Source organism: Heterocephalus glaber, unplaced genomic scaffold (assembly GCF_053883595.1).
Source record: "Heterocephalus glaber isolate CG9 unplaced genomic scaffold, H.glaber_assembly_v1.0 deba00001673, whole genome shotgun sequence".
NCBI classification, from domain to species: Eukaryota; Metazoa; Chordata; class Mammalia; order Rodentia; family Bathyergidae; genus Heterocephalus; species Heterocephalus glaber.
The window spans coordinates 18,831,528-18,858,802 of record NW_028258410.1 but is presented as its reverse complement, the minus strand read 5'-3'; the positions used below and the strand labels follow the sequence as shown (position 1 = coordinate 18,858,802).

General features: G+C 50.0%; 1 protein-coding gene and 1 long non-coding RNA gene across 6 annotated transcripts in view; one reads left to right on the top strand and one right to left on the bottom strand.

The window, feature by feature from the left end:
* Window positions 1–27,275, top strand: part of Slc9a8 (solute carrier family 9 member A8) — a 63,540-nt gene extending 36,265 nt beyond the window's left edge. For 3 of the 5 annotated variants that reach the window (XM_021238931.2, XM_021238934.2, XM_021238932.2), the window contains 8 exons: window positions 4,808–4,946; window positions 6,527–6,632; window positions 13,515–13,631; window positions 16,160–16,242; window positions 19,089–19,200; window positions 21,451–21,671; window positions 23,610–23,756; window positions 24,053–27,275. In XM_021238931.2, the coding sequence (XP_021094590.1) occupies window positions 4,808–4,946; window positions 6,527–6,632; window positions 13,515–13,631; window positions 16,160–16,242; window positions 19,089–19,200; window positions 21,451–21,671; window positions 23,610–23,756; window positions 24,053–24,556 (1,429 nt within the window). In that variant the 3' untranslated portion in view covers window positions 24,557–27,275. The remainder of the gene's footprint in view (window positions 1–4,807; window positions 4,947–6,526; window positions 6,633–13,514; window positions 13,632–16,159; window positions 16,243–19,088; window positions 19,201–21,450; window positions 21,672–23,609; window positions 23,757–24,052) is intronic. The other 2 variants (XM_087197726.1, XM_004858073.4) reach the window with 1 other exon arrangement.
* LOC110344534 (uncharacterized) lies at window positions 3,327–19,092 on the bottom strand. Its single transcript, XR_015446038.1, has 3 exons — window positions 16,693–19,092; window positions 13,343–13,508; window positions 3,327–3,999 (listed from the first exon to the last, which is right to left on the bottom strand). It is a non-coding gene; the product is annotated as an uncharacterized LOC110344534 (long non-coding RNA).

The following is a 27,275-nucleotide window of genomic DNA, read 5'->3' as shown; positions in this document are numbered from 1 at the left end:
AGAAATCTTATGTTGGAATAAAATGATGTTCTGTAGTGGGAAGAGGCCATGGTTTTTTGGTGTTTTGTTTTGTTTTGTTTTGTTTGAGACAGGGTCTTGCTGTGTAGTTCAGGCTGGCCTTGAACTCAGCAATCCTCCTGCCTCAGCCTCCCAAGTACTGGGTTTACAGGCATGTGCCACCACACCCAGAAAGCCCAGGGGTTTTTGCTTGTTTTTGTTGGTACTGAGGCACAAAGATAGGGTCTTACACATGCTAGGGAAATGCTTTCCCACTGAGCTGCTTCCCCAGCCCAAGCCTGGGTTTTGCAGTCGGGCTACCCAGGATTCAGGTGCTACTGATGCCATCTGGCCATGTTGTTCTAGATCAGCCCCTGTGCCTCTGGGAGCTCTTGGTTCCTCAGCTCTGAAGCGAGGGTAAGAAAGCCTCAGCCTAGGCTTGGGCTGAAGAATTCATGGATAAAGATGACACTATTTGAAAGACACCTGGCACAGTTCCTATGAAACCCTACCCTCCAGCCCCACCTCCAGTAATTTTTACCATTTTGGCCAGGTTTTGCCCTACATTTGCAGGTAGAGCTTACCAAGTCTTGCTTAATTGCAAGAAGTACTCACTAGTCTTTTAAAAAGAAGCTGAATTTTAGAGTGTTTTTGTTATTCTAAAGCTGTGTGTTGTTCACACAAAATTCAGAAGACCACAAACAAAAAAGAAAAAAACAGGCACATTAATCTTTACTACCTGGAGATAATTATGATTAACAGCTTGATGTAAGTGTATGTATATTTTATTTAAATGGGCTTATATCTCAAATAATACATTATAATTTTCCCATTGAACAATGTTGATAAAATAATCTTCAGCTGGACTTGGTGGCACACACCTGTTACCCCAGTACTTGGGAGGCTGTAGCAGAAGGATTCTAAGGCTAGTCAGGGTCACATACAGAGCTTGAAGCCATCCTGAGCTACATAGCGAGAGCCTGGCTCAAAAAACGAAACAAAATAATAATAACCTTCTATAACGTTATCTTACTGGGTACAGAGTGTTGCTTCCTTTAGATTACTATGAGTGATATATTCAGCCAAGTCCCTCTCACTGGCTTTTCCACATTTGTCTTGGCAGAAATTTCTATAGCTTTGTTAAGAAATTACCATACATCGTGCTCCAAGACCTTTAAAAAATCTGATGGCAATATTTTTTCTTATCTACGATCTGTTCTGAAAGCTGCTTAGTTCTCTGGTTTTTACTTTTATCTCCTCTTCTGGTAGATGTAGTGAACATTTGTGATAAGGAATTTTGCCCAACTTGGAGGTGGCATCATGAGTATACTCTAATGTATAAAAATAACTCATGATGCCACCTCCAAGTTGGGCAAAATTCCTTGTCTCTGATTTATTTAAAGAAAAAACTGTCAGGGCTGGGGCCTTTTCTGAACTTTTCCAGATCTTGCTGTTGCAAAAAGGCCAAAGAATAGGAAATATTTTGAAAAAGTGGGAAACGATGGCATCGTTGTGTGGAGACAAAGGTTCTCACTGGAAAGGGGCTCTTGAAGGCCAGGGTCACCTGCGCTGACTATTCCTGCAGCTGGCTTTGTGGACAGCCTGTGCCTGGCTTTTCCACCGCTGTCTCCTCCCTTGTCACAGCCCCGAGGAGGCACAGACCGGTTCAGAGGTTGCCTCCCTCACTGGCTGCAGTGTGCGAGCAGCTGCTCACCTGCCTCTGTCTTTGATGGGCCCCTCCATGAGAGTGGCTGCTCAGAGACCAGGTGGACTCAGGAACTTCGTCCATGGTAGGTGAAAGCTGATTGTAGAGTGTAAACAAGAGGCAGTTGTGGCGGTGCAGGACTCCAGGAAGGCATTCAGTTCAGCGGGCTGTGCACTGGGCCTGGCAGACCAGAGGATACTTTGAGGCAGAAGCAGGGGGAAGGGGTGCAGCAGACATAGCCTCTTCTCTGAACTACCAGAAATCCAGTTGCTGGGAGCTGTTGTCCTTGGTCCTTGGCTAGGAGGTGGACTCACATCTTACAGTAAAGAGGAATCTAGTTTAGAAAGTAATCTGACACTTTCATCTTTGCAACTCAGAGAACAAACGATGCATTTTAGGTGCTGTTACCTTCCTTAGTACCAGAAAGCACAGTATTGTCTATTTCCTTATTAACTTTAAATTCTTTTGAGCTGTGATCTGTTACAATGACAATTTATTCCCATATGGACTGCAGTAGAGGAAACCTTACATTTTTTCCACCTACCGCTTAAGAGTGAGGAATGGGTCCTGATGTAGCATTGTCCTGTGGGCCTTAAGGCAGGAGATGCATAACTGTAAGAAGTAACATGTGGAGGGCCAGGGATTTAGCTCAGTGGTTCTGCCACCTGCCTCACAAGCGCAAGGACCCGAGTTTGATCCCCGGTACCAAAAACAAACCAAAAAGAAGTAACATGTGGAAAAGAAAAAATAACAAAACAGGCCAGGGATTTAGCTCAGTGGTGCCTCCACCTGCCTCGCAAGCGCAACTACCTGAGTTCGATCCCTGTACCATAAAAAAAAAAACAACAGAAAAGAAACAAGATTGCCAGGTTGGGAGGAGCCCAAATTTTCTTTCATGATCTGGAGTTCAGAACCTATAGGCCAGCCCTGGATCTGCTGTTAGGCTGAGTTACAGTCTCTCTGGGCTTTAGCTCCCTCAGTATAAAAAGGAAGCTGCAGGGGCCAGGTATTTAGCTCAGTGGTACCGTGCCTGCCTTGAAAGCACAAGGTCCTGAGTTCGATCCCTGGTAACAAAAACAAAGGAAGCTGCAAAAGCAGCCTGAGTTCAGCTGGTAGTGGTAAGGGGTAGGGGCTACACACGACATGCATCTGCTCCGCAGTTCCCTGTGGTGACCTGTAGGTGACAGTGGCCTTCCAGAGCACTTCAAGGAGAGCCTTGTGACCCCCCACGGTCCCCAGGATGAGCTCTTAACCTGTGATCTGCAGAGAAAGAAAGGGGAAGGGGAAGATGCTGTGTTCAGGAGAGTCTAGAAACTTGTGTGAAGAGAGGCAGATTTCTTTTTCGTAAGACTTCTCAGAACCTATATTATGTTATTCTGAGCTATGCATCTCCGTAAAAGACTTCCTCGGGTCTTTGCCCAAGCTCCCCTTTTGTCAGAGATTATTCTGCTTGAAAATGAAATGAGGAGAACTGAGTGCAGTTCCACACACCTATAATCTCAGCACTCAGAAGACTGAGGCAGGAGCATCACCATGATTTGATGCCAGCCTGGGCTACAGAGTTAATTCAGCGCCAACCTCGACTGCATAATGAGCTCCTGTCTCATAAAAGAAACAACAAAAATGGTAACAATTCTTGGTTTTATTTACTGCTTCAGTAGAAACACATTGAGTGCCTGAAGCATGCTGCACTGTGCTGTCAGCCCCAGACAGAAGGACAGAGGCTTGGTCCTCGTGGAATGATTTGCTGTAGTTTTCACATGCAGTGGAGAAGGCAGGCCTGTGAGGACCTGGAAATGGGCTGCTTTTGTGAGACAGGACAGGTGTCTCCGGGAGTGTCACTGACCCTTGCTCTGAATCAAAAGATGGATAGGAGAGTTAGCTGGGGCCAGGGATGACCCAAAGGGAGGTGCCAGGACCACGGCCCCACCCTGAGTGGGGAGTCAGAGAGGTGAGGGATCCAGTTCATGCTAAGACTGGGCTTCCTCCCAGAGCCATAGAAAACTGCTGTGGAGTGTGGAGCAGGCCGGTAACAGCCCAGGTGTGACTTTAAAGGGGTCACTCGGGCTGCTAAGTGCAGATCCTGTGTGACAGCAAGACAGGGGTGACCATAGCAAGGTCAGCAGCCCCTGCCTGGCATGGGGGATCGTGGGAGAGGGAGAGACGTGGACACAGTTGAGAGTTGAGGACTGGTGGGGGTGATGCACAAACCGGAGAGGACAGAGTTGAGAATCCGGAGGACTGAGTAGGAGGAGGATGTTTATGGCAGCTTCGTGTGGATGCCGTGATGCTTCTCTCTGGGGATAAAACAGGCAATTATATTTAATGGCTTCTGACATTTTATTTTGTTCAATTACAGTGAAAGGAAAGTTCCTTCAGTTCTTCCTCCTTAATACCCAACTCCTTCCTCTTAGCCAAAAACCCCTGATGCTGCTTCCCCTGGACTTGTAGCCAGGGCTTCAGCCTCAGGTTTTACTGTAGGCTCCCCCTACTGAAACCACTTCCCATTGGCTCCCGGCCTTCAGGGTGAAGCACCAGCACCAGCCTTGGGCCTCCCACTGTCGCTCCATCCCGCTCCCTGTGTTTCAGCCACACTAACCGTGTGTGCACACAAATGTTTCATGACATGGGCGTCTGTCTTGGGCTCCCTGTCTCCCTGCTTTTGCATATGCACCTCCCCCAGGGAGGGGTGTCTTCCCTCATTTCTTTGAAACCTGGTGAACTCTTCCCCCAGATTGGCATGGGCTCTCATCTTGCTTTTCTCCCTCACTAGTCTTAGGGGAGCTCTTTCAGGGCACAGACTTTGCTCTTATCTCTGAGCCCCAGGAAACTAACATCGTACCTGGGACAAAGTAAGTGAGCAAATATATGTTTGACTGACTGAATGATGGAATGAACAAAAGAGTGAATAAAAAAGAAATAAGGGCCGGGGATTTAGCTCAGTGGTTCCACCACCTGCCTTGCAAGTGCAAGGTCCCAAGTTCAATCCCAGTACCAAAAAACAAACAAACAAACAAAAAACCCCAAGAAATAAGCTTTTCATAAATTAATGCCTGAGAATTTTGTCTATAACATTTTAATTTCTTTCTGTATTCTGTTTCCTAGCACAGCTGAAGGTTTAACAAGAAAAAATATGTCGGATGTCAGTGGGTGGCAAACATTTTTACAAGCCCTTGGCTACTTCCTCAAAATGTTCTTTGGCTCCTCAGCACTTGGCACTCTGACTGGCTTAATTTCTGCATTAATATCCTTTTAATGTGATGAACACGTGGTGCGGAGGAGATTCCTCTTGATTACATCCTTCTCCAGCTATTTTCTCCTGTTCCTTGGGGGGCCAATTTTAATCTAAGGTTTTGTTTAAAGGAAGATTTTTATGCCAAGTTCTGGTTTGAGAAACACCGTAGTTTAAACTCAAGGATTTTTAAATTGAGCATACGAAGGGCTGGGGATTTAGTTCAGTGGTTCCGCCATCTGCCTCGAAAGCTCAAGGACCCGAGTTTGATCGCCGGTACCAAAAGTAAATAAATAGACCATAAGAAATATATCGTGTCACTTTTCAAAGTTGAAAAGCACATAAACTGCTGGATATGAGGTGTGACTTGGGGGACTTCTTAGTTACCAGAGGGCAGTCACCATACTCACATGCATTCCTTTTCTGCTGTCTCTGTTTACACATTCAGAAAACTGGAAATTAATTTTCTTTCAAAATGAAATTTTAAAAAGTCTTTACCTTACTGAACATGATTATCTGGAAGGATTGGAAAAGGGGCTTTCCAGAGTGAGCTCCATCGAAGTTATTTGCAGGTTTTGTTGCTTAACCCATGAGCTTTTTGAGCCAAAGAAGGAAGGGCTTGTTAAGGCAATGACACCTTTACTGCTGTTGAAAATTCATCCTGTTTAAAATAGGGCCAGGCACCAGACCACTTCAGTACACGCCTGGGCTGTGTCCCCGGGACACAGCAGTTTGTCTCACAGATGGCCGGAAAAGGCTTTGCTGGCTACAGGCGTGTTTTTCTGCCATTCTGTTGAGTTTTTGCATCAGCTCCTTTGTCCAGAAGTTAAAAGCTCTGTGGAGTTGGCTGACAGCTTCTCATATTGTACCAATAAACAGAACAAAAATGAAGAGGAAACTTTTTCCAGTTCAGTATTTTCCTCCATATTTATCTCTTTCAGAAAGCCTGTATTGTCATGAAGCCAAGTAAATGGGGACTCTGAGCTCCAGAACAGGCTTTGTGAGCACTATCTGAGTATACACAGGCTGCTTCCACAGGGCCCTGAGTGTGTAAATGGCCAGTAACAGGGGCAGCGGTCTTTCAGCAGGACATTGGATCCCCGCAAGGCAAGGTGGCGGCTGCCCCTGGGTGATCTCTTCTGGTGTCCTGCAAGGTAGTGGGAGGGGACCTAGCAGTGCAGGCCATTCCCAGCGTGTCTGCAGCCCTGGCATGGCCAGCACACCCCTGCCCTCTTTGCTGGCTTTTGTTTCTCCTTCGGTACTGGCCATGGAACCCTGGGCCTTGCAAGTGCTAGGCAAGTGTTGTAGCACTGAGCTCATCCTCAGCCCATAGGACTTGACTTAGGCTGATTTTCATCCCCCCCCCCACCATTTGTCTCAGGAATTCCTTAGTATTTTGTCAGATTCCTTTTATATATATATATGTCTCTTTACAAAGGAAAAATTCTATAATAATAAATTTTCAGTTGTAACTTTGAAATATTCAAAGTGTGTTGTATTTGTTTATGTATTTGGAAGCAGCACTTTGGTGACATCTTTGCATCTCCCCCTCAAGTGGCCCGGAGCATTTTTCCTTGACAGTTACCATTTACGTGTTAAAGCACATTGACTTGAGGAAAACCCCTTCCTTGGAGTTTGGCATGATGATCATTTTTGCCTATCTGCCATATGGGCTTGCAGAAGGAATCTCTCTCTCAGGTAAGCGACAGAGGCCTAGATCTGCTGTGGCAATGGCTGGTTGTCCCCCCTGGTGAAAGAGCTTTTGTCAGTCGGTCACTTTGTGTCCCGAGAGATGAGTCACTTCTCAGAAGAACCTAGGTTATAGTAGGATTTGTTGGTCCCCAGGGGTAATACTCTGGATTCAGGCCTGGCTGGATCTAGGCGCTCAAAGAGTCACACTGGTGTCATAGCCACAGTTCTTTTCTTTCCATCATTGATCCTCAACTGCGGTATGATCCTCCTTTCCAAGTAGGTAGCCTGTGGGAAGGAAATACTCTAAAGATTTCTGTTTTACTGACGAGAAAACCCAAGGTTGAGGAAGATTAAATACATTGGCCCAGGGTCCTAGCTGGAACTGGTGGAAAAACTACTCATAGATGGTTGTCTTGACTCAAGAACTGATGCTTAGGCCGGGTGTGGTGGCACATGACTATAATCCCAGCAGAGGCAGGATTACCATGAGTTCGAGGCCAGCCTGAACTACATAGTGAGACCCTGTCTCAAAAACAACAACACATAAAAAGAACTGATGCTTACCTCAGGGGAGGTGGCACACGCCTGTAATTCCAGCACCGGAAGGCGAGGCAGGATAGAGTTTAAGGCCAGGCTGGGCTACACAGCAAGTTCAAGGCTGGCCTGGACTACATAGCCAGCAGACCTAGCTCAAAAAAAAAAAAAAAAATCTGACACTCAAGCCAGGTGCAGTGTGGCACACCTGTGGTCCCAGCCACTTGGAAGGACAAGATAGGATTACAAGTTCGAAGCCAGCTTGGGCAACTTCGTGAGACTCCACCTCAAAAAAACAGAACAGAAGAATGCATGCTCTTCATGCTCCTCCGACAGTTCCCTCCTCTTGGCTCATTTTGAAACCACATAGACCGGCTGGCTGGGGGACAGGCAGTGTGTCCGTGCAGTGGTGATGCCTCACTGGGATGCATTGTCACAGTAAACCCGTATTAAGGCTTTATTTTGTTCTGCCTTGTTTTTCAAGACAGAGTAGTATGTGCTGCTGTGTCCAGTTTGCACTCAGTTTTAACGGTTCCACCACCCATAGAGCAGGCAGGAGGAGCCAAGACAGGTCACCAGCTCAAGGCTGTACAGATAGATAGTAAGAGGTGGCCGTGAGATTCACATGATGACAATCTCAACCCCATGCCATCTCCCTGGACCCCAAGGGAGGAGGATGTGCAGTTCCCACAACCAGGGGGCCCTAGAACATGGTGCTCACAGCTACAGGATGGGACTCACTGGAGGTCCTGGAGCCCTCCCTGTCCTGGGCCTGTCAGCGGCCCCCGCCCATAGGCTTGCCCCAAGTGAGGTTGAGCCTGTGTCCACAGTTAGATTGTAAAGGTGCTGACCCAGAAATGGGCGGCAGGAGCATGGCCCCTGCCTTCCTTGTATGTGTGTGGGGTGCCCCCAAGTAGAGAGGGCTCTGCCGGGGACATCCAGATATCTTCCAGTGAAAGCCCTGCACAGGCCAAGTTCTGGAAAATGGCACCATTGAGCAGCTGGTTTGATCTCTGCCACAGGAAGCTTTTTTCTTTGTCTTTATTTTCATCTTTGTTGAAATATAATTTGCCTATAGTAAACGACACCCATTCTAATTATGCAGTTCTGCAGGCTGTGACAAATACAGGCAGTCGTGTAGCCACCACGGTCAAGATGTGGAATGCTCCCTCACCCAAACCCCACGTGTTCCCTGCTGACCTCACTGCGTTCTCTCACTGTGGTTTCCCTAGGGTACATAGTCTTTCATGTCTCATTCCTTTAATTATGTTTTTGAGAAATGTTTATGTTTCTGCACATACCATAGTTTATACATTCCTTCTGCCCCTCGTCTCCCTGTCCTTCTGAAGGACCTTTGGACTGTGAACATTTATATGTTTTCATTTATCTTGGGTAAATGCCTCAACGTTAGGTTGCTGGGTCATTTGGTAAATACATAACTTCATTAGGAACTGCCAAGTATGTTTCAAAGTGACTATCGTTTTTCTGTTCCACCAGAATGTGAGAGCAATCCAGTTGCTTTGCACCACTTGTTTTAATTTTTTAAAAGTTTAGCCATCCTGTCAGGTGTATAGCAGTTCTATTTAAAAGTACTCTGGTATGAGCCTCTTTATATTCTGCTTGGAAGCCCATTGCACTTTTTGTTTTATATTTATCTGAGTATATATCTTTCATCAAATTTAGTAAATTTTACCCATTTATTTACACATTTTTTTCAGTTCTCCCTCTGCTTCCCTGTTGGGCCCCCAGCCACAATACATTGCATGCTACTGGCTCACAGTCATTTTATTTTCTTCTTTGTTTTCTGTATGCCTTATTTTTGTTAGCTTCTATGAGGGTGTCTTCAAGTTCACTCTTCCCCATGTGGAATCTCCTGTATTTCTCATTTTGGATACTGTATTGCATCATCTACAGATGTTCCCTTTGTTTCTCCCTTCGTCCTGTCCCTGTCCCATTCTTTTCTAGGTTCCTGAGCATACGAAGCACAGTTAGAAGAGCTGTTTGAAGCTCCTTACTGGCTAACGCCTTCACCTCTGTCCAGCCTAGGTCCTGCTGATAGGTCATGTTTTCCTGCCCTTTGCTGTTAATTTTTGATTGGATGCCAGTCACTATGAACTTATGTCTTCCTATATATAGTTCTGGGCTTTTCTCCTGGGACATAGCTAAGTCTCTTGGGATCCATTTAGTCTTCTTGGCGATGAGTTTCATATTTTGCTGGGTGGGTCCCCAGTAGACTGCTGAGAGCCCTACCCCATGTCCTGTGAGGTCACTAATGGGGCTTGGGGCTGCCCCATGTCAGCTTCCGGAATTGGTGGACCTATTTCTTAGCGGTTCTTTCCCTAGCCGCTTGGAATTTCCTCACTTGCACAGATCACGATGCACCCAAGCTTTCAGAGGACTTCGTGGTGGATCCAGAGCTCTTTTTGCACAGCTGCCCGGCTCTGCTTCCCTCCTGGTCTCCTCACCACAGCCTGACAGACTGCTGGGCTTTGTGGATTTGCCTCCCCCAGCCTCTCAGCTGGGGCTCACTTCCAGGCAGGAAGCATGGGCAGGGGCCTGGGGACAGGAAACCACCCAGCGTCCTTCTGCTAGGAATCGAAGTCCTACCCTGCCTTTTGTCCAGGATCAGAAGACAGTTTGGTTGAATACCTTGTTTCAGGTTCTCTGCTTATGCTGGGCAGCAGTGGTACTGCAGTCATTCTTCGTGGGCAAAGTGGAACCCAGAGGTTTCTGCTGACTGGTGAAGGGAGGTCCCCTTCCCGAGCCCATTCTCTGGAGCCAGCTGCCTTGCTCCCCGGGCACATCTTGCGAAGCAGGAAGCAGGGAGGCCTGTGCCATTTTCCCTGGAGACCTCGTAAACCTCAGGCTTTTGTTCTTAATCCTGAGCCAGCTCACAAGGATAATTTCATCCTGGTATCTGCCATCGGGTTTCCTCTCTTACCTTTACTCAGTTTTGGTGCTTACAGAGAGTCATTGGGCTCTAGCTTGGCTATTTTTACCTCTGTTTTTCTAAATTTCTCCTCTATCCCCTCGAGATTAGCATTGAGCACCTGTTGGCAAAGAGAGATTCATGCATCCGTTTAGAATTTATAATTAAAACAAAGGAGTGGTTTTCCTTTTTTTTGGCACTGGGGATTGAACTCGGGACTTTGTGCTTGCGAGGCTGGCGACGGAACCACTGAGCTAAATCCCCAGCCCTGTTTTTCTTTTTTTTTGGTACCAGGGATGGAACTTGGGACCTTGAGCTTTCGAGGCAGACACCGGAACCACTGAGCTAAATCCCCGGCCCCAGGAGTGTTTTTCTGTCTTTTCTCCTAAGCGGCAGTGTTTTCTATGTGGAGGGGTTTGCTGCTCAAGCTGATGGGGCCAGAGAGCTATGCTGGCCCCGAACATGCACCTTAGTCGGGGAAGGGCACCAGCTCTGCCGACTCGCTACCTAGGGATACTGGTCATTCGGGGTTTTTAGAGGAGTTACATGGCCCTCTCATGTAGTGGGGAGCCTCCAAATTGTTCAGCAGGAGCACACACAGGAAGGGGCGGCAGTCTTTCTGTCTTCCCCTTCCTGTTTGTGCGTCTTTGTTCCTGATTGTCACAAAGGACCGGCAGTGGGTGGTCTTCAAGACCATGGAGCAAGGCCGGGGATTTAGCTCAGTGGTTCTGGCGCCTGCCTTATAAGTGCAAGTTCCCGAGTTCGATCACCGGTACCCAAAAAAACCAAAAAAAAACAAGACTGTGGAGCAGGCCCTCTCTTCCTAGGAATTGCAAACAGTTTACCGAAGCCCACGCGTTCAGAGCGCGGTGGATAAGGCTTAGGGCTCTGGCTGACTTCAGCCCCAGCTCTGCCTCCCAGTCACTATGTGACCTCAGCCTGCAGACTGGCCCCTCTGAGCTTTCCGCTTCCTCATCATGAAGAAGATGTAATGTCAGGGTCAGCCCAAGGCACGTCTGGACAGAAGGGGTATTATTGCTAGTCTTACTACCTGCCTTGCCCCGTTGTGCCAACATGATGAATTAGTAACAACCCCTTCCAAAAATTTTGTGGTTTTTGGGCCAGGGATTTAGCTCAGAGGTGCCACCGCCTTTCTCGAAAGTGCAAGGTCCCGAGTTCAATCTCCAGTACCAAAAAAAAAAAATTTTGTGGTTTCAATAGCAAATTAGCCTTCCATCACTTGGTGTTATCTGTTCTCAGCATCTTTGTTCTAATCGTGTCAGCGTGAACTTTTTTTTCTAGCACTGAGGGTTGGGCCCAGGGCCTTCACACTGATAGACTGAGCTACATCATCAACCCCTCTTCATGTTTTGAGACGGGGTCTCACTAAGTAAGTTGCAGAGGCTGGACTCAAACTTGTGATCTTCTTGCCTCAGCCTGAGTGCTGCAATTATAGGTGTGTGCCACCAAACCGGCTTGTTAACTAGTTTTATTGTTCATCCAAGCTAGTTTTTAGGGCCTCTGTACCCTCTGGTTGTGAAGATTCAAAGGTGAATAGGCTATAGCTTTCCCTTTAGACAGCCTAGCAAAAGCTGGACTGGTGTGAGAGACAGTGTCAAGATGAGTCACAAAGGAGGGCACATTGTGGGTGGGAGGATGACATGATGGATTGATCGGGGTGTAACACTTTCTGGAAAGTGTTGGCACTGTGTTGGCCAAAGATGGACTGAATTGTACAGCCTTGGTCTGCACCGTGTGTATCCAGGGAATGCCATTGCTGCACTGCATGTAAGAGATGAATTGGAAGCACCTGAATGTTCTCCAGTAATGAAAAAGATCAAGCTCCAGTCTGTTGTCACTATGGCGACTATGCAGCCACATAAAAGGTGAACTTTAGGCCTGAGAGTGTAGCACAGTGGTGGAGGGCTTGCCTAGCTTCTGTGAGGCCCTGCCATGGGAAGAATCCCAAGACATACTGTTAAATTTTAAGAAAGTAAGCTAAACTGTTCTTCCACCCATTCAACAAGTGCTTTTTAAATGTCTACCCTGTGCTGGGAACTGTCCTTGCTGTTGGGGCTACAGTAATAACCAAGACCAGATCAGGTTCCTGCCTGCAGAAGAAAGACAGTAAGTATGTAAGAAACAGGCAGTGACCGTGCACAGTGAGAAATGACTCAAAGAGACAAAATCAGTCATGTGACAGGCTAGGAGGGTGGAGAAAACACCCAGACCTGGGCAGGCAGGAAGGTACCCTCGAAGGTGGTGGCACCAGAGCCCAGACCTGTGCAGTGCGAGGCATTGTCAGGGGAGGTGGTGTGGGTAGCAGGTGTCCAGGGCCCTGGGGAGGAGAGTGAAGCTGGGCGGGCCCCACGAAGCAGGGAGACAGCCTGGCTGGGACAGTGGACCTCGACCTGCAGGGCTCTCTAGGCCTGGGGAGGAGTTAGGATTTTCTTCTAGAGCAAAGATAAGAGTCAAAGGCCTTTGAAAAAAATCACTCTGCTGCTGTGTACTATGACCCCATTTTAAAGACAGGTAGACTTTATCATTGCGTATTAAAAGTACTGGGAATCTGCACATGGAGGTGTTGATAATAGTTACCTCCAGGAATTCAGTTTCACTCTATGCCTTGATGGATCTGAATGTTTTATAGCAAAATATATTTTTTATTGGGCAGTTAACAAAGAAGACCAAATATGGTTTGACTCGGCCCTCAAGAAGTATGGCAGACTTCATTCATGGTGGAAACTGTACCAGGATGCCTTTTTACTGCCGTTTAGACTTGGATTCCCTTGTTACATCCATTAAAAATGACAGGCAGGGCTGGGGATTTGGCTCAGTGGTTCTGCTGCCTGCCCCGCAAGCACAAGGACCCAAGTTCGATCCCCAGTACCAAAAATAAATAAATAATGGAAAATAAATAAATAAATGACATAAAAAGGGCTGGGGGTGCAGCTCAGTGCAGATGCCTTGGGTTCAATCCCCAGTACCACCGGGAAAAAGAAAAAAGGAAAATCCATTAAAAGCTGCCCATTCTCCATGCCCAGATTCCTAGGCACGCTCCCCAGTGCTTCACTGCCCCTTACACCCGAGGATGGCAGTGATGGGGACACTGCTCAGCCCTGGTCCTGTGACAGCCACTTCACGTGGCCTGTCCTTGGCGACATTCCCAACATGAGAAAACGGGCTTAGAGAAGGGACAAAGGTTGCCCACGGTCACCCAGCTGGTACCGAAGCAAGACGGGGCCCTTGTTACCTTTCTGTAGCCTCTGGGAAGCCTCAGGTTTTGTTTCCTTCTTCCTAATCCTCCAGGCTCCAGGCTCCAGGCTGCAGGGCCGTGGAGGAGTGTGCGTCCAGTGTGGGTGTGGCAAGCAAGTGCTCTTCTGTGTGCTCAGGCCTGTGCGCTCTGCTCCTCTGTCCCCCTGCAGGCATCATGGCCATCCTTTTCTCAGGCATCGTGATGTCGCACTACACGCACCACAACCTCTCCCCAGTCACCCAGATCCTCATGCAGCAAACCCTCCGGACCGTGGCCTTCTTGTGCGGTGAGTCGAGCCTCAGTGTCCCCAAGAGTTCACCCACCCAGAGCAAATCAGCTTCCTGCCCTGCTGCAGGGGTCTGCTGAGGTGTCCCCTGCCAGCAGGACAACCGGCCCCTTATCCTGTGCTTGTCCCTGCAGCTTTGCAGTTCCATAAAGTAAGCCTACCACCTGATAAATGGAACATTTGATGCCAACAATTTTAAGACCAAAAATAATGCAAACTACTAATGATGCACATTTGAGACATGTGTTTCTAATGTAGGAAAGTGACATTTCCAAAAATGTACTCCTTGGAAATGATATTGATGATGGCTAGATGACAAAGGCTCCCGAGTGAAAAAAGAATGGAGGGAATCCTGGGTTAACATTTAGTAGATTCTGGACTGCAAGACTTTTCATCGTTGTGAGTGTCAAAGGGGGACAGTTGTCCACATTTCCCAGGTGTGTCTTCAGAGCCCTGATAAGAGCATCCAAGGGCAAGCCTGGGGATTTCGCAGCGGGAGGACCCTGGCTGCACTGAGATAGACCCCAGGAGCCTTCTGTTAGGCGGGGGCAGTTTAAGCTCTTGTCCCCTCCCCGGCCTCCCACAGAGGCTCCTCCCCATTCCGACCTGGAGTAAAGAAGCCACTCTCACACTGTCCCTTTAAGCTCCCATCGCCAGCAGCCCCTCTTTCTGGGCCTTATCCCCTTTTGAAGCCCTAGTAGCACTGTGCCACCTGCCAGAAGGGAGGTGCTGGCTTTGCAGAGAAAGGAGACTCAGGTGAGGAAGGTCAGATGGCTCAGCACCACCAGGGGCTAGAAGCCAGGCCTCTATTCCTGTGTGTTTACTGTGTGTTTACTCCACAGCACCCTCCTCGAAAGCCAAGCCAAAAGATTCTGACCCTGGCCTTCACAATTAAGAGAACTAAAAGCAATATATCCATCAAATTCTGTTTTGTAAACTAGGTATGGTGGCACACACCTATAATCCCAGCACCCAGGAGGCTGAGGCAAGAGGATCCCTGCAAGATCAAAGCCAACCTGGGCTACATACCAAGTTCCAGGCCAGCTTGAACTATAGAGCAAGACCCTGTCTCAAAACAAAAATGAAAAAACAAAAATTCTGTTTTGTACCCATCAGTCAAATTGGGAAATTGATAGGTTGGCAGATTTAGTTCTGTCGTGGGTACTAGAAACCAGGCCCAGGGAGCAAGTGTGTACACTGGGCAGTCTCTTTTGGAGACTCATTTGTAGCATTGGTCTGGATAGTCGAGATATCGCTCCACAGAGAATGGGTTAAATTAACCATGATCCCAGCACCCTGGGAAGCTGAAGCAGGAGGATTGCAAGTTAGAGCCCAGCCTGGGCAACATAATGACTTAGTGAGACTGTGTCTCAAAAATAATAATTAATAGGTCCGGGGATTTAGCTCAGTGGTTCTGCCACCTTGCAAGCGCAAGGACTGGAGTTCTATCCCCAGTACCAAAATAATAATAATAATAATAATAATAATTAATGGGGCCAGGGATTTAGCTCAGTGGTTCTGGTGCCTGTCTCGCAACTGCAAGGTCCTGAGTTTGATCCCTGGTACCCCCCCAAAATAATAATTAACCACAATATATCCATGTTCTAGAATTTATGCTGTCAGGGAAAAGCACAAATTAGATATGAATGTGTTCTACATGCACTGGAATTGATCACAAAAATATTTAAAATAAAAAATTTTCAAGGAGGGGAAAGGGAAGTATACTGTCAGTTGTTTTTAAAAAGATACACATTTTAAGAAAAAAAATTGCTGAAATGTTTTAAACAACCCCACTTGTTTTATGATGTTCAACTATTTTAAAATACACAGTCTATGTCTTTTTAATTATTGGGCTGTTCTGGGGGATGTTATAGTTTAGGCAGGGAGCCTAGACATTTATAGGGCACTTTTTCTTAAAATATGCATGGAAGCCCAGAGCCAGCATCCGCTCCTTTGGTTTGCAGAGCAGAGAGCTGGAAACCGGTCTCCTGTGGTCCAGGCTTGAACTGCACTCTGAACTCAACCGTGTGGCTGACTGAGTTAGCTATGTCAAGGCAATCATTTGGCTTTCTCTGCACTGGCTGGCAAGGAAGTTAACAAAAGGCCCTTTCATACTTGTCATGTGGCGCCTGCCTCATTTGCTTGAATTTTTGCCACTTTGTCCCTGTCCGGATCCTGGCTAATCACAGTGTTCAGCAAATGGGGAGATTCTTATGTTTATCATCTTCCCAGGGTGGACTAGTGTTTATTTGAAGAAGTAATTGACAGTTGACTCATTACATTGGGGAATTCTGAATAGCTGACAACAGGGGAGAAGGGGGGTAGAGAAGAGAGAGGGAAAAAGGGAGAGAGAGAGAGAGAATGAGAGAATCTAAGTATAACATTTGCCCGAGGTATTGGTTACAGATTTTTCAGAAAATAGTGTTATATTGGATTGGGACATCTGAATGTTTGCTTGCTTAACAATTTAGCAGTGTATTGTAAGAAAATAGTTAGGGCTGAATAATCCATTCTTTGGTTTGTTTCAGAAACATGTGTGTTTGCATTTCTTGGCCTGTCTATTTTTAGTTTCCCTCACAAGCTTGAAATTTCCTTTGTCATCTGGTGCATAGTAAGTATTTTCCTTGTTATTTTATTTATTGCTTATTCGTAGATCAATAACCACGTTTTGAATTTATTTATGTAACTGTTAACTGGTCAAAGTCAACAGCTACATAGACACTCTTCTGTTTAAAGTCTCTTGTTAAAAAAAAAAATCACAAACATATAATAAGGAGGTAAGGGGTAGAATTAAATGAATGAATATCCCTGGAAAAGGACTCTTGTTTTTTTCAATTTTCAGTGGTCTTGAATGTGATAGTATAAGTTTATATGGTTTGTTTGGTTGGTTGGTTGGTTGGTTTGATGGTAAAAGCATATTTCAAAATTGATTAACGATTATAATCATGTAAAAATATTGTGTATAGAAAAAAATACTGCCAAATGTTCACAGTGGTTGTAAAACTGGACATTTTTTTTTCTTTCCTACTTTTTCTGGATAATTTATAATGAATATACTTACTTCACTCAGTTTTACTTCAGTGTGTCTATAAGCATGACCTCGGATGCTTCATCCAAGAGTCCTAGGCCCTTCTCTCCCCGGGCATCAGCCAGGAGAAGCAGCTCCGATGATCAGGATTTGGGAAACTGTTCCCACTAGACTGGCAGTAGCAGCAGGAAACCAATCCAAATGTAATCATCTGCAGTAGAATCAAATCCTTTTTGGGAATGAAGTGGGAGAAATAAGTGTCTAGCATTTAAAGAGAGGTCAGCTCCCTGGAGTGTCTAATCCGAGTTACATTAATGACATCTGGCCCAGGCGCCTCATCTGCTCTCCTCCTCTGTCTCTTCCCTTCTTGTGAGCTCTGGCCCCGCAGGCCCTGCTGTTGACTCACACTCCAGGCTAATCCGTAACCTGATCCCTAGCTCCTGTTCCTGCAAGGTGCAGATGAGGCACACCTTACTGTTGAGTAGGCGGAACTCATCTCCAGTTAGCCTGCATTGCCACTTGGCAGAACCCAGCTATTAGGAAGCAAACTTTCTTTTTAAGCACTGTCACCCTGCCGTGTGCCAGACAAGTGTACCATGTGCAGACTGTGAGGCCGACCTGTCGGGCACATGGAAAAACTGAGACACAGAAGATAAGGGGCACTAAAGACACTCACTTTGCTGTCCGGGTGCTTCTGCTTCCCGCCGGCAACAGTTCACTGCCATGTGTTGCAGCCATCTGTCCCCACACTCTGGTTTCAGGACAGGAGAGCAGCAGGAGAAGTCTTTACAGAGCTCCTAACGGTCCTTAGTGTGGTCACTGCGTGGAGGGGGCGCATTTGGTGGGAGCCAAAACCCAAATGTAGGAATGGAGACTGGATTTCGGTGGGCAAAATAGAAGTGACTGTCTCAGCCACAGGCAGTCACTCAGCTTCCTTGAGCCACCAAGTGCAGCTGGCTCCTAGGCAAGGAGGCGCCTGTGGGGTGTGGGTTAGGGTTCCAGCCTCAAACTCTGCTCGGTGGCCTAGGGCACTTTCTGATCTGAGCACATTTTGCATCCACCTCTCCTGTCTAGTCATCTTGGACCAGTTGCTTAACCTCTCTGTGCCTCCATTTCCTATCTGTAAAGTGGGAGACAATAAAACTATTGCGAGGATTTAAATTTAGCCCCATAGAGAGGATGTCAGATGCTTAGCACATTGTCTGGCATAGAAGAGTTGGCTAATTGGGAGCAGCTGTTAACCTGACCATTGAAGGCACGCTCTTTCACCCTTGAGGAAAGAATGTGTGTGTGTCTGTCCTCTTCAAGTTAGCCATGGGGGAGCCGGGGATATTTAGCTCAATGGTGCTGCCGCCTGCCTCGAAAGTGCAAGGTCCCGAGTTCAATCCCTGGTACCAAAAAAAAAAAAAGTTAGCTATGGGAGAACCAAGATGAAAATGAAAGTAAATTAATAAGTAGTTCAAAGCCATCACTTGGGTGAGATTTAAACTTTGTACATAAAGCTGTAATTTGTTTGGGTTTCTTTGGCGATGCTGAGGATGGGACTAGGTATTCTAGGCAAGTGGTCTGCCACTGAGCTGCACCCCTGGCCCCAGAAGGCTATTTTTTGCTACAGCTGACTTGCCTGCGGAGATGGTAGGAACCAGAAAGCATGGCGGCAACTGGCTAGGCCAGGGTGTGTGGCCTTCTCTTGGAACACACTTATGAGTTCCTTTAGCTCAGAGGTCATTTCCATCCTGCCTCCTTGGCCCTTGGGATACTCTCTCCTTGTCAGAGGAGCAGGCCCCACAGGAGAAGCAGAAACACCTTGTCTGTCATCCAGGTGTAGTGGCACACAACTGTAATCCCAGGACTTTGGAGGCTGAGGCAGGAGGTTCACAAGTTGAAGCCCAGCCTGGGCAACTTAGGGACTTAGTGAGACTGTCTCATAATAAAAGTAAGAAACGACTGGAGAAGTACTTCAGTGCAAAGAATTTGGGTTCAATTCCCAGTACCTGTTCCTGCAGCGCCCACCTGGTGGGAGGTTAGTGCAGCTGCCCGCCAGGAGGCCCTGAAATCCACTGTGGCCCTTTCTGCACGGCCTTGGGCATCCCTCAGTGTTCTGTGTCATTACTGCATTGGGCTTTCCTTCTGGAACAACGCCCAAAGCTTCATACAGGCACATAAACCAGTGTCTCGCGCAGCACACAAGGCCAGGTCTCGCCTGCCACCGTGTTCCTCTTGCCTTTCATGTTGTAATGGGCCATTCACCCGGTCTGCGTCAGCCTTGACAGGCTTCAGCTGGAGAAGCCGGAAGGACGTTTTCTTTTTTTTTCAGTACTGGGGATTGAACTCAGGATCTTGCACTTTTCAGGTAGGTGCAGTGGCACTGAGCTAAATCCCCAGCCCAGCAGGACATTTTTCAACTAACAGTCTGTTGCTCTTAACAGGTGCTCGTGCTGTTTGGCCGAGCAGTCAACATTTTCCCTCTTTCCTACCTCCTGAATTTCTTCCGGGATCATAAGATCACACCAAAGATGATGTTCATCATGTGGTTCAGTGGTAAGTGGAGCAGTGGTCAGGCAGGTGGAGGGAGGGGACCTGGGAGAAGCAAGTGTGCAGAGGGGGCCTGAGTGACCTGCCGGAGCCCTCGGGAACCCGTTTGCCTCCCGTGCCAAAAACAATAAAGGTCCCCATGAACAGGTGCTACTTATCCAGGCTCCCGCCGGTGCGGTGAACAGGGCGGCCCACACCTGCCACACTCGAGGAAGCTCAGGCGCCCACGCTTGGCTCCCGTGGCCCTTGGAGGCAGAGCTGGGACTTGCTGTTTCTCCCCCCATCCTTTTCCTTGGCAGTTGGTGCAGCCCTCACTTCCAGGTTTTTTAGACTGAAGTAATAAGTGGCTCAAAATTCTAAAAGGTGAAAGTTGAAACTTTTCTACAGTGCTGGGGATGGAACACAGGACCTCACAAATGCTAGGCAAGCACTCTACCCCTGAGCCACACTCCAACCCCTGTGCTACTGTGGGATATTTTTTCCTTTGTCACAAAAGTCTGATAGTTTGTGTTTCAGCTGCTGTTCAAGCATATTTCTCTACTTTTTCAAATTTGAAAATGATTTTATAAATCTTTGGGTCCTAAAGAACTGGATCTTTAGTCATCCTTTTTTTTTTTTTTTTTGGTGTCAGGAATTGAACTCAAAGCCTCATGCTTGCCAGGCAGGCGCTGTACCACTGAGCTGCATCCCCAGTGCTTTAAATTTGTTTTTGAGGAATCCATGGAGTTCTTTATAGCTTAAATATTATAATTGGAATATTTCATGTGGATTTGAACATAGCAACATGCTTTATAATGTTCTTTCTCCAAAGTGTATCTGTAAATTTGTCTCATATTTCTCTTTTCAAAAAGCTTTGTTTCACTGCGCAAGCGCAAGGACCCGAGTTCGATCCCCGGTACCAAGAAAAAGCTTTGTTTCAAAAATATGTGTGTTTGGGCCGGGGATTTAGCTCAGTGGTTTTGCCACCTGCTGCGCAAGCACAAGGACCCAAGTTCGATCCCCAGTACCAAAAAAATATATATATATGTGTGTGTTTGAAGGCCGGGGATTTAGCTCAGTGGGGCCGCAAGGTCCCAAGTTCAATCCCCAGTACTGTAAATAAAAAAAAAAAAAAGTGTGTTTGATATATTTGTATGTGAATATATATATATATTCATATATAGTGAGAGAAACTCATTTTTTTCCTCATTTTTGCTAATGAGGAAAAAAATGTATTGTGAAGTAGTTAATCCAAGGTCTTGACAATCTCCAAGAAAATCGAAGCAAGGTGTCCGATCCTTGGGAGCGAGGGGCGTGATGGAAGAGCCCTCAGGGCCAGATGTTAGATGGGGAGGCTCCTGGTCTCCCCCAGGTGGGGCAGGTCCCCCCCAGGTGGGGCAGGTCCCCCTCCAGGGGTTCCCACCTCTCCCAGCTCCTCTCATTATCACGCTCTGCTTTCCCAGCAGAAAACCAGCAACTTCAACCTAGTCCTGTCCCTGTCCCCTCCAGCAGCTCCTGCTCTCCTGTCCCTTGGTCACATACACACCTCTTGGGTGGACCTCACTGTTTTCTCCACATTGTCACCTCCCATCTGCTGCACTAGAACTGGCCTCACCTAAGTCCCCAGCAACCTCCTGCTGCCAGACCTGCTGGGCACCAGTCGGCCCCTTCCTGGCCTCTGGTCTGGGCTTGCCCTCCTCTCCCACCGCCCCGCCACAGGTCCTCCCCTCTCCCCTTGGGGTGGGTCTCCCCAGGTTCTGCCTGGCTCCTCCCACACTGACCCACAGGTGGTAGCTTCCTGCTGCTGGACCCATGGTCTGTGCTTTGCTGAAGGGACTCACCTCTTCTCTGGCCTTGGGCTCCATCGAGGTCCCACTGACCAGGCCTTCCTCTGGGACCATCAATGACACTGAGCATGAAGAGCACATAGCACAGGGCCTGGGGTGCCCGCGCACACGCGCGCGCGCACACACACACACACACAGGACTGCGAGGCCCACAGCAGCTGTCACTCGAGTCATAGGCTCAGTGGCTACCCGCACAAGTGCCAGGTGCACTGTAGCTGCACCAGGTTACCTCACCGGATGTCTCGGCCAGGCTGGGCCATGGATGCGGGCCACTCAGGCTGTCCCTACTCTGCAGCTGGCCCTCTGCACCCTCCCAGCCTCCCCACAGGCCTGTCCCAGTGTCCCAGCGTCCATGATCCCAGGCTGAACCTAGCCAGGGAAGCTGCCACCTCCCACGTTCCCTCCCCTGACGCCTGTGCTGTCCCCTCAGGCCTGCGGGGTGCCATTCCCTATGCCCTGAGCCTGCACCTGGACCTGGAGCCCATGGAGAAGCGACAGCTCATTGGCACCACCACGATCGTCATTGTGCTCTTCACCATCCTGCTGCTGGGTGGCAGCACCATGCCCCTCATCCGCCTCATGGACATTGAGGATGCCAAGGCCCGCCGCAGGAGCAAGAAGGACGTGAACCTCAGCAAGACCGAGAAGATGGTCAGTGCAGCAGGGCCCGGGGCAGTTCATACAGCTGCCCGCCTGGGCTGGGGAGTGGGTGGGCCTGGAGGGCACCCGGCACCTCCACATGCTCACTCGAACACTCGAGGGTATCCCTCACACAACAGCTCAGTCACTGGGACTGAGAAGCAGCTGGAGGAGTCTGTGTTCTGAGTTGGGGCTCTGGGATCGCCTGTGACCTGCTGGGCCACCCATGACCTGCCGAAGCCACAGAGGTCACCAGCAGGCCCCTTCTGCATCCCAGCACGGCCTGGGGGCACCTTGTTAGACCCCTTGCCGCCTCCCTCCCCTGCCAGGGCCCCATCTTCCATCAGCCACATTCCACACTGAAGTGTTTCAAAATCCCTAGCATTTGCTGCAGACCTGTTATGTACTGGAGGAGGGGAGTGTGGCTTGCAGTGGCTGCAGGGCCATGAGAGGTGGCCTCCCCCAGGACAGGATGGCTGGAGGTGCGTGGGGGGGCTCCTCCACCCCTGCCCCCCCTGCTTCTTGCCCCCACCCTCCTGGCCCCGCCTCTGCTGGGACCTCCCCTCCCACCTTCCTGCATTCTACCCCACTCGCCTTCTGGAAACATCTTTTTTCATTTCCCTCATTCGAGATCACCAGTGACCGTGGCCAGTCATCAAAGGCCCCGCAACCCTCACGTGGCTGTTCTAGGTAGTGGGGTCAGGCTGGGGGGACCTGGGCCTCACCCCAGCCCCTCAGCCAATGCTGCTGCCTGGACCTCAGCTGACCTGCTGGGCTCGGCAGGCCTGTGCCCTCCCTGACCCCACCAAACCTGTGTGTGTGTGTGTGTGTGTGTGTGTGTGTGTGCGTGCGCGCGCGCACACACACGCACACACATGTTTAAAAACAGGATCTCGCTATGTAGTTCAGTCTGGCTTTGAACTCACTACGTAGCCCAGGCTGCCCTTGAACTTGCAGTGATCTTCCTGCTTCAGCCTCCTGAGTGCTGGGATTATAGGTGTGTCCACCATCCTCAGCTTCTTGTGTGCTTTTAACAAAACCTCTTGGATAGGTTCCCAAACCTTTTCATGGGTGTCAGAATGGGTGCCAGGCTTGTCACACAAGCTTTTGGGTGCTGCAGCTGCTGCAGCCCCCTTTCCTGAGGAAAGAGTGCCCTTCTGCTGTTGTGTCTTCTGGCAGCACTGAGAAGCAGCAGGAAGCAGATGCTGCCCTGGGCCCCATTTCACAGGTGCAGAGAGGATCCAGTCCCACAGCAGATTCTAGAGCCTGTGTTGTTACCCACACCTCAGACCAGTGTCCCCAGTGGGGTCCTGGGATCTTGTTAGGCAAATTCTCAGGCCCCACCACACACCTAGGAAGGCAGACACTGCAGTGGGAATGAAGAGCCCAGTATCTTTTGGAGTTTAACAAACCCTCAGGTGATGCACACGTGGCCCCTGTCTGAGAACCCTGCCCCCTGCAGCACACTGCCCCACATCCACGCACCTGCTGCACTCGGGCACAGGCCAGGAGGGGACGGGAAGGCGACTGTGGCAGGAGGCCCCATGGCCTCAGCACTGTCCTGCCTCAGATCCTGCTGGCCTTTGGGCCCCCCTGCCAAGCATGGGGCTGCCCTGGCCTAGGGCAGCAGGAGACCGGCTGAGACCTGAGACCTACGCCCGCCCCTCTACCTGGGTCCTTGTCTGCAGCCCTCGCTTTGAGACTGGCTCCCTCTCCGCTCCCTGCACCTCTGAAGAGCCAGGGCTTTTGCTGTAGCTACCAGGCATGGCCTGGGCATCGGGAGTCCTCACAGACCTACCCAGCTCCCTGGGAACGGTGCCCACTCTCACCTGGCACAGTTAGGGTTGGGGACACTGGTGGCCAGGACAGAGGGTTTCCAGGGAGGCTGGGGTGGTGTGGGGGCTGCCAAAGAGATACCAGGTGACAACCATCGGCTGCCTTGTCCCCCAGGGCAACACCATCGAGTCTGAGCACTTGTCGGAGCTCACTGAGGAGGAGTACGAAGCCCACTACATCCGGAGGCAGGACCTCAAGGGCTTCATGTGGCTGGATGCCAAGTACCTGAACCCCTTCTTCACTCGGAGGCTCACGCAGGAGGTGGGACCCAGGCTGGTGCCACACATCCCTTCCCTTGGGACGTGCAGTGGCCAAGGGTGGGGAGCGGTGGGGGCCAGAGGCTTCCTGGACCTGGGGGTGCCTCCTCCCGATCCTCCTGGGGCTGGGTAGCTCGTGGGGCTCAACCGCTGCCGTTCCTTGGCTCCCGCACTTGGTGCTTGTGGAATAATAGACTGGCTAATGGTTTGGGTTTGGGGTGGTGGTCTTGGGCTGTTCTGACCGCTGTCAGAGGACTTTCATGTGCCAGGTCTGCCCTCCTGTTTCTCTGCCCCACACAGAAAAGCCCTGCTGCAGTTGGCCGGCCAGCGCTGACACTGCTTGTGCTGTTCCCATACACGTGCACGTGTGGACAAACACAAACACACGAGCAGCTTCCCCTCTTCCTCCGCCCTGACCCTGACGCTGACCACTGGCGGGGCTCTCTGTCTCTTGCCCCAGGACCTCCACCATGGCCGAATCCAGATGAAAAGCCTGACCAACAAGTGGTACGAGGAGGTGCGCCAGGGCCCGTCGGGCTCGGAGGACGACGAGCAGGAGCTGTTCTGACGGAGGAGCAGGCGCCGTGGCTTCGGGGAGTGAAGGCCGCAGTGTTCCAGCCTTTGGTGCCAGCTGGCTTTGGAAATGCACGTCGCCCCCTCCTCCCTGCCAGACCTCTGCTCTGCTGTTACTTCCTGGCCCCTGGAGTGAGCGACTGTCCCAGCCACACGCTCCGCTCCCCGCTGCTTCTGCAGCCAGGCAGAGCCACCTGCTGGAGGAGGCTGATGGGGAGCCCGAGGGAGTGAGGTGTGCCACTCCCAGGCCCTGCTGGCATCGTGACCCAAGGAGCAGCTGCCATCTGCCTGAGTCACCAGGTGCCTCCGGTCACCGCTGTACTTCTGACCCTCGTGGCTCACGCTCCTGGTGTTTGCTCCCCTCCTTGAGAAAGAAACTGACTATTTTTCTTTACCTCTCAGTGGCCCTGCATAGCCTGTCTCCACGGCGGGCAGCTGCTGCCCTGGGCTACTGTGAATGTTTACACTCGTGCCCATCTCCAGGCACCCTGCTCTGAGCCGGTTGGAAGCTGCGCTCTGCAGCAGGCTTCCCTTGGGCTCGGAGCACCCTCTAGAGGGAGAAGGAAGAAATGCAGGGAGTTTGCGGTCGGCGCTGCTGTCTGGACAGCTCTGGTTCATGCACTTTCCAAGTGTGAGAGCCTGGCAGCTGCTGCTGCACCCCCGTCTCCCTCAACGTGCCCAGCTCCCTGCACTGCTGTTCCCATCGTTCAGTCGGAGCCTCTTCTCCCAGGCTCTGCAGCATCTGCCTGCCCTTTACCAGCGCCCACCTTTACTGCTCTTTGTTCATCCATCCTTTCCCTTCTCCCAGTTCCCTACCATCTTGGGTCCCAGCTCCCCTCCAGTAGCCGTGAGTCAGTGCGGGGACTCCCGTGGGTGCATGCGACCGCACATGCGCGCCCTGGCTCACCTGCCCTTTCCATAACTTCTTGCCTTTGTCCGGACGAGGGCTGTTGACAGCCTCTTCACACGGCTCTGGGTGGGGACCTGCAAGGCCCAGGGCTGGTAGCAGGGCTGTTGGAAGCACTGACCTCCCACGGGCTAGGATTCACACCCCGCCTGGCCCTTCATCTTGCCCGGCACCAGAAGTTATCAGTGAGGGCCACCAAGCAGGAGCACTTGAGACAGCTGAAATGTCATTGTCTCACCGTATCTCTCACCTTAATCCCAGAGTTTGAGTCATCCCATTGCCTTGCATAAATTTGGCCTTCACCACTTTCTTTCCATGGAAAAAGGAAGTCAGAAGGAACAAGGGGACTTTTGCCCATACCTGGGGTGCAGCAGGATTCTGAGAGCAAGCATATTGTTCTCTGACCCCAGCTCAAATAATTTATTTCTCTCTTGAAATGAATCTGCCAGGTGTGCTGGCGCATACCTGTAATCCCAGCACTGGGGAAGCTGAGGCAGGGAGATTGCCATGAATTCGAGACCAGCCTGCCTGAACTACACATTGAGCCCCTGTCTCAAAAAAAAAAAACAAAAGAAACTTGAGGTCTGATCTCAGGTGATACAGGTTGCTTTGCAAGCTCAATAGCTTGCCAAGATTTCTGTTTTTTCTTTTAAATGGTAAATTCAATCTGGGCATTGTGGTGCACTTGTCTAATACCTGGGAGGCCGATGCAGGAGGATTGCAAGTTCAAAATCAGCCAGGCCACTTCAGGAACTTAGTAAGACCCTGCTGAAAAAAAAAAAAAATTTTAAGGCCAGGGATATAGCTTAGTGCAAAGCCTCTGGGTTCAATCCCCAATACCTTTTGTTAAAAAAAAAAAGTTTGTGGCTTAAGCAACAAAAAGTCAGGGTCTCAGTTCAGACTATAGCAGGTCTCCAGGTCCAAAAACCTAGGCCACATCACACCTGGCCCCCAGTTTTGCTGAGACGTGAAAGCAACACAGGGCTGTGGGGAGGGGCAGGGACCTTTCCCTGAAGGACCCCGGGGACCCCTTGCAGCCCGGCTCTCCCTTGAGCCCCCCATGCCCCCTGCTGGCCAAGTGGGCCTCTGGAAACAACCCCATGAGGGTGAGCTCTCGCCTCACTTTCACAGCAAGCAGAGGCCCTGGAGGTGGATTTTTTCACAAATCTGGATGGGAACGGCAGACAGTGCTGCTGTCTCCCTTTACTGCGCCTCCAGGATCCAGGCGTGCCTTGCCCCCCTGGTGGTCAGGTTGGGGCATGGGAACCAAATCATAACCTGCTGTTCCTGACACTGCAGTCAGAACCGTGAAGTTCTGCCAGGGCCCCACTCCCCAGAGCCCCAGGCAGGGTTTTAAATGAAAGCTCCAGCCGAGTGTGGTGGTGAGCACCTGTGATCCCAGCACTCTAGGAGGCCGAGGCAGGAGGATTGCCATGAGTTCGAGGCCAGATTGAGCTGCAGTGAAACTGTGAAGGGCCAGGGATTTAGCTCAGTGGTTTCACCGCCTGCTGCGCAAGCGCAAGGATCCGAATTCGATCCTCGGTACCAAAAATAAATAAATGAAAATTCCAGGCGGAACTGCAAGCTCTCAGAAAATAAGGACTCAACTCCCCTGCCCTTTCATCTGTCATTTCTCAAACAAATGCAGTGAGTGGTTCGTGGGCTGGAAAGCAAGGAGGAGCCCCTGTCCGTCCGTCCCACCCCCCCGCCAGCTTCCCTCCTTCCCCAGAACCCCAGGAGGAGCTGGGCCCTTCCTTGCCCTCCGTCCTCGGCCTGCCCTCTGGGAGCTCGGCCGGCAGAGGGCCCGGGGCTGCTGCTGGCCGAGAGGGTGCAGCGGTGGCCCGAAGACCAGAGCAGTGGCGCAGGAAGGGACGGTCGGGAGGCCCAGCTTGTATTCCCTCGCTTAAGTGCGGGGTTTTGTCCTTAGGACCTTTGGGAGGCCAGGCTCTGGCAGAGCCCCCGCTTGTCTCAGTTGGACTTCAAAATGGATGGAAGTCCTGTCACTGGATAATTGTTTTGGAAATAAAAACCCGGGAAATCCGA